At 42.2% G+C, this 9901-nt stretch overlaps 1 protein-coding gene across 1 annotated transcript; it reads right to left on the reverse strand.

Moving 5' to 3' along the window:
* Nucleotides 1–233: 233 nt before the first annotated feature.
* KDM4D (lysine demethylase 4D) lies at nucleotides 234–1799 on the reverse strand. The gene has a single exon (XM_032641136.1). It carries the CDS (start codon nucleotides 1797–1799, stop codon nucleotides 234–236), a length of 1566 nt encoding a protein of 521 aa, XP_032497027.1.
* Between the last annotated feature and the right edge of the window lie 8102 nt (nucleotides 1800–9901).

A 9901-nucleotide genomic window follows, 5' to 3' on the forward strand; every position in this document is an offset into this window, starting at 1 on the left:
TCAGTTTGTGACACAGGAGTTAGCAGTGTGCAAAGATTCCAGGGTCTGGAAGGAATAACAAACTTTGGAGAATTTGGTAAGCACCACGGACCCAGCAGGTCCAGCGGTAGCACGGGAGGGACTCTCATGCAAGACTAGTGACCTTCAAATAGCCAAAGCTCTGAAATGTCAATGCGACCAGTTTCAAAGGATCCTCACGCAAGAGCAGTGGGGTAGAAAGGCATCCCCTGGGCTTAGGGGACAGGGCCACAACCACACCCAGAAGCCTTGGCGGGATGCTGGAGCCCAGGGCTGAGTGGCTCAGCATTGTCCAGCGAGGGTGCATCCACAGGCAGGGGCTGAGCCTCTGGGTCCTGAGCTATGTCTAAGGAAAGCCTCATCTTAGCTCTGCGGGGAGCAGTTGGCTCCTGAGTCCCCTGTTCCCAAGGACGACGACGAGGGCCACATCTTCCAGCTGGGTGGCCATCCGGGGCAGATGGACCTGGGGTCGGCGGCTGGGTCAGGCCGGGCTCCCCGGAGGAGCAGGTGGCCGCAGCATCGAACTGGGTGGCCGAGCAAGAACCCCGGGGCGGCCAGGAGAGCCGGGACACAGCAATCACAGGGACTCGGTGGCGGGTCTCACAGTCCGCGGCTACAGGCCCACGGGGGCGCCGAGCGCGGCGTGGCTGGTGGTGCCTCAGGCCCAGAGCTGCTCCCCAGGGCGCGGGGACCTCCCTCCAGGCATTCAGGCCCTGGCTGCTGGGCTCCGTGGGCTGCGTGTGGTCCACCACGGTCCGGTCCTGCCCGCGTTTCCACAGCTCGTAGCGCTCCGGTTGCAGGATGCGCACGAAGACGTCCATGGAGAAGGCGACACGGCCTTCCCCGCAGCTGCACTGCGACGCCACTTTGCCGTAATCGATCCAGCGCGGGGAGGCGAAATTGATGGCTTCCGCGCAGTTAAAGCCGTGGTTGAAGCCAGAGTGGTAGCCATAGGGAAACGTCACCATGAACTCTCCAGCCTCCTGAGTGATCCGACCGAAGGGGATGCCGTTGTCCTTGAGGACCGTGGGCGAGATGAGAGCCACCTTGTGCCGCAGGAAGGCCTCACAGCCCCGCGAGCTGCCCGGGAAAAGCTCCCTGGCCAGGCGTTCCAGGCGCCGGCCGTGCTCCGGGGGCACCGCATACCAAGTCTTGGGCTCCCCGAAGTGCAGGTAGTTGATGCTGTAAAGGTCCATGTCCTCCGTGTGCCAGGCAAAGGCGGTCTTCCACATGCCGAAGTAAAGATAGGGGGTGTTGACGCCTTCGATGACCACTCCGCACTCCTGTTCCAGCAGGTCCTGAATGGTTCCCAGGTGTCCAAGGTTCCACTGCTTCGTGTTTTCATTGAATAAGGAGCCACTGACGTCAGCCCCATATACTGGTGAACCATAGGGGCGTGTTTTCCAATATTTTCGCTCCAGGTCGTTAAAATCCAAGTGTGGTGGAGTCCCATATTTTTCACTCTTTGCTAAGTGGCGGTACTCACCCACAGTCATGGCCTTCTTATTTTTGTGGTATTGAGTAAACACTCCTGTCTGCCCAGAAATCACCTGCTGGAGGGGAGCTGCTATTAAGATGTCATCGATATCATCGTAGGTCTCTCTGGCTTTCCAGTCCTTGGGTGGAATTACCTTGGCCACGCCTGCTCGGTGTGCACCTTGGGATTCCATATAAGCAATGTATGTATCGAAATCATTAAACTCTTCTTTGGTTGGATGAAATACCATTATGCTACAACTTGGATTCTGGGCCCAGTTGGACTTAGACTTCATAGCTTTCATTAATTAGCAAGAAACTCCCAAATTTTTACTTATGTTCTGAATAGGTGAGGATGATGGAAAACACTACTTTTTCAAAAATGGGTTGGAGTATGTCAGCAGGAACCCCCAGTAGACTTTAGTACAATGAGTTGATAATATTTCTTAGGCTTGCTGATTCTGCAGGGGACTCCACGCTGGGCAGAAGCCTTGCTCAGGACTGATGCTGGCTGAGCCTGCAAGTCTGTGATGTCCTTCGTCGACACTTGGCTGTGGCCTCTTGAGGTCTAGTGAATCACCCAGCCCTGGGTGGGTATCCCAAATGTCGTGTCTTCAGGGCAGTATTGGAAAGAAAACCTAAGAAAAAATACAATACAGACAGGTTGCAAACTAATGTTTGGAGATAGTTACTAGGGAACTACAAATAAAACACCACCATAGAATATAGTTGCATATTCAAAGAAAGGCTAAAATTTCATAAGATTGACAATACAAGAAATGTTGTGAACAGTGGAAATTCTTGTACTCTGGTAAGAAGAATAGAAATCATTACATTCACTTTGAAAAATTATTTAGACAGAATCCACTAAAACTGAACTTACCCATGTGCTATGATTCATACCTAGGATATGTGTATGTCTGTGCAATGAAAGTCAAGTCCAAGAATGTTCAGAACAACATTATTTCAGTAGCCAAACACTGGAAACAACTCAAATGCCAGTCAACATTAGAATGGTTAAGTACACTGTAGTATATTCAAACAACGGAATACAATACAGCAATGAAGATAAACAAGAACTACATGAAAATATAAGAATAATTCTATAAACAGAATAGTGAGCAAAATTATCCAGACCCAAAAGAATACCTATTCTTTGCTTCCATTTTTATAAAGAGAAAATGGAGGCAACGTAATATATGTTAGAAGTCAGAGTAGTGGTTACCTTTGTGAGGGAGAGAGGTTGTGAATGGGGGGTGTGAGGAAGTCTCTAGAATAATGTGAATATTCTATCCTGAAGGCAGGTGCTGGTTGCTCACTGTCATAAATCATCAAGTTATGATGATTTTTACAAATTTCTGTGAAATAATTTTTTTTAATTTATTTAAATTATTTAAGTAAAATTTGAAATATAGTTTAGGGTTAAAAGCATTAAAGGAGACAGATATCTTTCATCGTACCAAAAGGAAAAGGAAGGGTGATTGAAAATATATGAACTAAACGTTCAATTGAAGAAGTTACAAAATAGAAGAAGAGAAAGAAGAGGTAGGAGTAAAACAATAACAAAGAATAAAGACAAAGTTAATGAAAGAAAACACATACAACACCAAACACTGATGACCAAAATTATTCTTGGAAGAAATTAATGATAGCAGTAAACCATGGGCATAACTGAGCCTAAGAAAGAAGTGGAAAATAAACCATTAAGAATGAAATAGTGCACAAAAGAATTTTTTAAATCTCAAAAGAGAATCCTTGGAGAAACTTGACAGCAAGATTTTCAAAAGATAAGAGAAAAGAATAATTTTCTGGAGAGGAAACATATCCAAAATGGATCCAAGAAACACCAGAAAGCTTGAACAATACCCCAGTATAAGAAGCTAGTTCAAAGTATGACCCCCAAAAGTCCAGGAGACACATCATTTTATATGTGAATCTAGAAAAGTTTCAAGAAACGTTAACTCTTATTGTGCAAATTGTCTCAGGGTATGGAAAAAGTTGGAAAGCTACTCAGATGAAGCTATTCTCATCTCTGATAGCAAAACGAAAAAAGGACAATAAAATATAAAGCTACAGGCCATCTTTGTTTATAAGCACACATGAAAGCATAAAATGGAATGTTATCCAACGAAATACAGCAATATAATAAAATTATAATACATCATGACCAAATAGAATGGAAAGATGATTCAACATTGGAAAATTTAATGATATAATTCAGAATATTAACAAAGTAAATTAAAAATACCATCGTCTTATAGGTATCAAAAAAGCATTTGTTGAAATGCAAAATCCATTCATGATTTTACAAATCTTACTTGCAAAGCGTCAAGAGAAACTTGTTTTGTAAGATAAAGAATTTCAAGGTAAAAATTACCAAGGATCATTCTTAACAGTGAAACAGAAGTAACATTCTCATTAAGGGTAGAAAAAAGGGATGCATCAACATGAAAAGCTGCTCAACATCACTAATTATTAGAGAAATGCAAATCAAAACTACAATGAGGTATCACCTCACACCAGTTAGAATGGGCATCATCAGAAAATCTACATACAACAAATGCTGGAGAGGGTGTGGAGAAAAGGAAACCCTCTTGCACTGTTGGTGGGAATGTAAGTTGATAGAGCCACTATGGAGAAGAGTATGGAGGTTCCTTAAAAAACTAAAAATAGAATTACTATGTGATCCAGCAATCCCACGACTGAGCATATACCCAGAGAAAACCATAATTCTAAAAGACCCATGCACCCCAATATTTATGGCAACACTGTTTACAATAACCAGGTCATGGAAGCAACCTAAATGCCCATTGACAGATGAATGGATAAAGTAGTGGTACACATATACAATGGAATGTTACTCAGCCATAAAAAGGAACGAAATTGAGTCATTTGTTGAGACGTGGATGGATCTAGAGACTGTCACACAGAATGAAGTTAGTTGAAAGAGAAAAACAAATATCGTACATTAACGCATGTATGTGGAACCTAGAAAAATGGTAAAGATGAACATGTCTGCAGGGCAGAAGTTGAGAAACAGATGTAGAGAACAAACGTATGGACACCAAGTGGGGAAAACTGTGGTGGGGTGAGGATGGTGGTCTGCTTGTGCTGAACTGGGTGATTGGAATTGACATATATACACTGATGTGTATAAAATTGATGACTAATAAGAACCTGCAGTATAAACAAACAAACAACAACAAAAAACTAATAATAAACTTTTTGGGGTTATTTGTATGGAAATACATTAATATAAATGTTTCAGACATTACATGAAATTTCTAAAAATCTTATATGTTCTGGTATAATGTTATAAGTCATAATTCTAGTTATTACTTTAAAATGTATATCTCAGAAATAACTAAATTTCCTTGTCAATTTCATTATTATGAACTTTCGTCAAATCTTTAACTGTGGTCATTTTTAAGTCTTTTATCATTTACAGAGAGTACTGCGTGTACTCTGATGCTTTTGCAAAAATGTTCCTATGAAAGGGTTTCATGTTCAAGGAATTCATGGAAAACACTCTGACAAGTACAGGTTTCTGGTAACTGACTATCCTGTGTAACTGAACGAATAAGCATTTTCAGAACTCTAATGGCAAACTGATGAATTCATAAAAGTGCCTTACAAAACATCAAGAAGAAGAAAAAATAATTACATGGGAATGAGTGAACTTAGGAAGATGATTATAATTTTTGTGACTTTCTGTTTGAATTAAAAAAAAAATCCCACAAGAACTCAGAGGCAAAAATTATACAAGTCAATTTTCACTGTAAAGTAAAGGAGCTGTTACAGTGGAGGATTACTGGACTGAATGTCGCTATTATGACATAGTGTGAGTGTGTTTCGTGTTTGGTAACTGCAATCATTGTTGCTTTTCTTGTGCTCATCCATTTACAATGCTTTGTGTCAGTTTATTTATCACTTGTAAAAATAAAATACAGTGCGTGTGTGTGAAAAAAAAAATATTGAAAACAATGCCAAATATAAATTTCACTATGTATACTCCATGTTCAACTTGAACTCTATGGAGCATATGTAATAGTTATAATTTTAGGACAGAAAATATATGTGTACAAATAAACAAAGAAAAAAAAAACCAAAGCAAACTATCTCATTAACCCAATTTTAAGTGCTTCCGTAATACTGTTGCCTAATCCTCTTAAGCTCCCCTCATTTCCACGATTCAAATATTCTCTTTCACTTTCCCCTGTCCTCAAACTTCAGGTACACCTATTCCACCCCACTTAGAATCCTTCGAATGTCCTAAAAGTCCCTATGTGATCTGGCCCACCATCACCTCTTGACCGCACCCCTTTCTACCCTGCTCCTTGCTCTCTCCTTCCAAACTCATTCCTGGCTGTGTCTCAAAAAAGGCCGGTATACTCTTGTCTGATGGTCTTAGCACCATGGCAACTCTCAAGCCTCAGCCCAAACATCACCTTTTCAGTGAAGTCTCCTCTGATCCTCTTGCTTTGGATAAAAGTAGAGACAATTTTCCTTCCAGGAAAACAGGTACTCTCTCAAGAAAATATTTCCAAATGAAACTTGAACTGTTGCTCAGTACCCATGTATCTCTTCCAGATTCTACTCAAATCAGCCCCACTCTAACTCCATCATTCCCTATTCCAACACAATTGAATGCAATCATCTCTCCCAACTGTCTAGTAAAAGACCTCATTTTTAATGTTATCAGCCCACAAAGCACAGGTATTTTGCCTGAAATTTTTCCTTTAAGATTTCTTACAAGAAAATATATGGGATCTAAAGGTAATACAAATTTCAGGGTCGTTTTAGGAACAAAGGGGTTTCCCTGAGAAAGCTGTCAGAATGGGAGGAGCTAGCACAGTGGTCAGGGCATTAAACACCAGTAGTATCTGGTCAGCACAAGAACCAGGGAGAGAAGAAAACCATGCTAAAGAAATCTGTGAGGAAGAGCTCAACTGTCTTTAGAGAACAAAGGCATTTAACCTTCCTCACCCTATAGTCTCCCCAATAAGACTAAGATCAGCTGGCCTGCCGTTGTTCCAAGTAATAGAAACTCCCCACATCTCCTGTGGTCTGCAAGAGGTGCCAGAGGTCCCTATATGTTATCTGGGGTCCATTCAAGACAAGAGGAAGCTGGGGCTGGGGAACAATCCTCTACCACCCCTCTCCCCAAAGAGGTCACCACTATTTGGCTTTAACATAAAACCCTTATCCTTTGGGTCTGGGATCAAGGACAAAATAATAGCCAAGGAAGGGCTTGCTCTCTGTGACCCCTGCTGGTAGCTTTTGTAAGAGTGCATCAAATTAATGTTCGCTGCAGACCCGAATACTGATGGCAGGGGCCCCTTCAGTGAGCTGTATTAGCTCCTTGTACCTCTGCCCTGGAGCCTCATGCACCATGGAATACGCAGAAGGTAGGTAACGGAGGATCAATGCACTCTTCTCCTTTTCTAACTTTAATGTCAAAGGATAAAAGTAACAATCTCAAGGTCTCTATAGAATATATTGGTAATAAATGGTGGGGAGGGGAAGTGGTTGACAATCTAGCTCATCCCTGAGGGAGTGTGACAAATGCATTTAACGTAGCCTCTAAAGATTAGGTGGAAATCAAATGATGTCTCTCTTCCTATTTCAGAAACACCTGATGAGCACTCAAGCTTCTTGGGGATAGATTGTTATGAAGGAGAAACATTGTTCATAAATGATCCTAGATGTTCATCCTAGGATGCCTGAACAGTAGGCTAGCCTAGACTCCTTCTATGACTGGACGGCTATAGCATTCAAAAGGATCCAAAGTCTCCAGGTGCCGCCTAACGTACAGGGCTGCTGGCTTTCCCAGACAGCTCCTGTAAATGGCTGACATGATATCTAGGCAGCTTAATTCCCCAAGCAGTCTGAAGGTCCCTTTCCTAATAAAGTGGCTGTCATCAAAGCCCTATATGAAGGAAGAGCAATGGGGAAGGGGCTTCCACTAGAACAAAACCCTCCTCAACATGAGATGCCTCTTCATGTAGATGCTGAAGAAATGCAGAGCCTATGTGTGCCTTGGTCTGGATGTGTTTCCTGAACTCATATTGTATGACTTTGTGGAATTTTCCTCCGTGGATAAGGGAACTCGAAAGATGGGAAGAAAGCAAATAGTAAGGTTTCATCAGGGTTAGGGTTTTCCAGCCACGTGTATCTCAAGGAGAGAGGAACAAGTGACTTGTTGGATTGGATGGAGGGATAAGAGAGTGATTAAAATGATGGGCCAGTAAATTTATCCCGGGTAAAAAAGGAAATGAGAACATGAGGGCAATGAGAGAGAATGAAACAGTGTTCAATTCATGGGCTGAATGTCTCCATTAGGTCAAATACTTCTATTAGAACACTAGGAAATGTAAGCTAGAAAGAGAATGAGATGCTTAAAACATAGGTGGTACTCTCATTATTCCCATTTTATGGAGGAAGAAACTGAGGTGTAGAAAAATTTATATTTAACTTAATAGGTTGTGTTCTCAATCTCTAGAATTATATTTGCACTTGTCTTATCTTCCATATAAAATTACTTTGAGGGCATTGTCTAGGTCTTGTTCATCATCATATTTTCCAAGGGATCTTGGTACTTCATATAGTGCACACTCCAAAAATGTTTATTAAAAAAATAAGTAACTAACTTCATTTGGCACACACCGCATTCTCTCTCCTCTTGGTTACACCCCATTTTTCTTCCTACTGTCCTATCTCAGGAGAAGAGAAGATACTCCCCCTCTCCAGAGCTAATCTTGCCATTCAAACTCCTTAAATGGACTCTTTCCATGCATTCCAAAACTATGGTCAATTAAATGATCACTATCACCTCTGTAAAGTGTTAAATAATCAGACCTCAATCTGTTTCCTGATTTAAGCTGCATCCATTCTCTTTCCTTCATTTCAATACCCAACATGTCAAAACATAAACAAAAATAATCTACATTTACAAAAGCATTTCCTCATCTCTCTCGTCTTCTGATTCTGACCCCACTTCTCCACTGAAATTCATCTCTGTAAATCGTCACATCGTCTCCCAAATTCTGCTCCATGGGTTACACTTTATCTCTCGACATTTTTGATTCATGGCGCACCTCCTTCCTCCTAAAATGTCTCTGACCTCCAGGGTACTTATAGTCTTCTCCGGTTCTTTTCTTTCTCCTTGGTTCCACTTCTTTTCCTACTATACAAATGCAGTCTTATTTCAAAGCTCAATTCTCATTTCTCTTTTAACTCTTTTTTTTTCTCCCTTTAAATTTCCTTTTTATGTTCACGGCATTCTTTAGTATCACACTCTCTCTTTAAAGATATTATTTAGTGCCATAGCTTTCTCGAATAGCACTGACTTACTCCTGCGCTTCTTTTTTTTTTTTTTTTTTTTTTTCTTCCTTGGGCATGACCCGGACGCGACGGGCGGGGATGGTGCACAGGAGGGTGACCGCAGAGCTCCCACCCACCCAAGCCGTCCTGGCGCTGGGGTCCTGCGCGACGGGGCTTCCCAGACACAGAAAGAGTAGCGCGCGGGAGGGCGCTGGGGCTCAGGGGCTGCAGCAGTGCAAGGGTGCGGGATACAGGGACGCGCGGACACAGGATTTCAAGGGTGCTAGATAGAGGGGCTCAAGGGCGTAGGAGTGCCGCAGTGCCAGGACGCAAAGGGATGGCAAGCGGCACACACCGTGCAAAGACACAGATGGGAGGGAGGGTTGTGGAGGTGAAGGGGAACCTTCCCTGAAGAACCCGCTCCCGCCTACACTCTGGGGACTGCCCGCGCAGGATCTTACTCCTGCGCTTCTGATTTGCTTTTCCTTCTTGACTGGCCACTGAGCCCCTGAAAATCAACTTGTTTAGTACAAATTGATCATCTTTCTCCTGAAATTAACTTCCTCCTTTAGAAATCTTTTTTTCTAAGGATGGGAATACAGTATCCTAGTTACCGTTAGCTAATACATCTCCCTCTCCCTAGACATAGAGTCGGTGATGTCAGGGGATCCCATGACAGTCTACTGTGAGGCCCCAGGGACATCTGTATACCACAGGGAGGCTTTCTGTGCTCTCCTTCCTTATATAAGGACCCAAGGATCCAGCTTGCCTTCCTCTCCTACTTTTAGCTGTCACCACTCAAGCTAGACACTGAGGATCTACAAGTAGCGGTCACCTGTATCATGTGATAATCTGCCCATCTCACCCTAATTTTTAATCTTCAAAATTATTCTACAGTGATTTTATTTAAAACTATATAAATTTATAATCAAAATTTTCATTTTATATGAAAACTTCCTCTAAAGAAGTGAAAAGTGAAACAATTTAGAAGGAAAATTAATGTCAAAACTTTAAATACCATGCTAAGGGCCTTTCCGTAATAAACCATAAAATGCTGATTATGAAGATCACACAGGTCCTCATT

This window comes from Phocoena sinus, chromosome 8 (genome assembly GCF_008692025.1).
Source record: "Phocoena sinus isolate mPhoSin1 chromosome 8, mPhoSin1.pri, whole genome shotgun sequence".
Lineage (NCBI taxonomy): Eukaryota > Metazoa > Chordata > Mammalia > Artiodactyla > Phocoenidae > Phocoena > Phocoena sinus.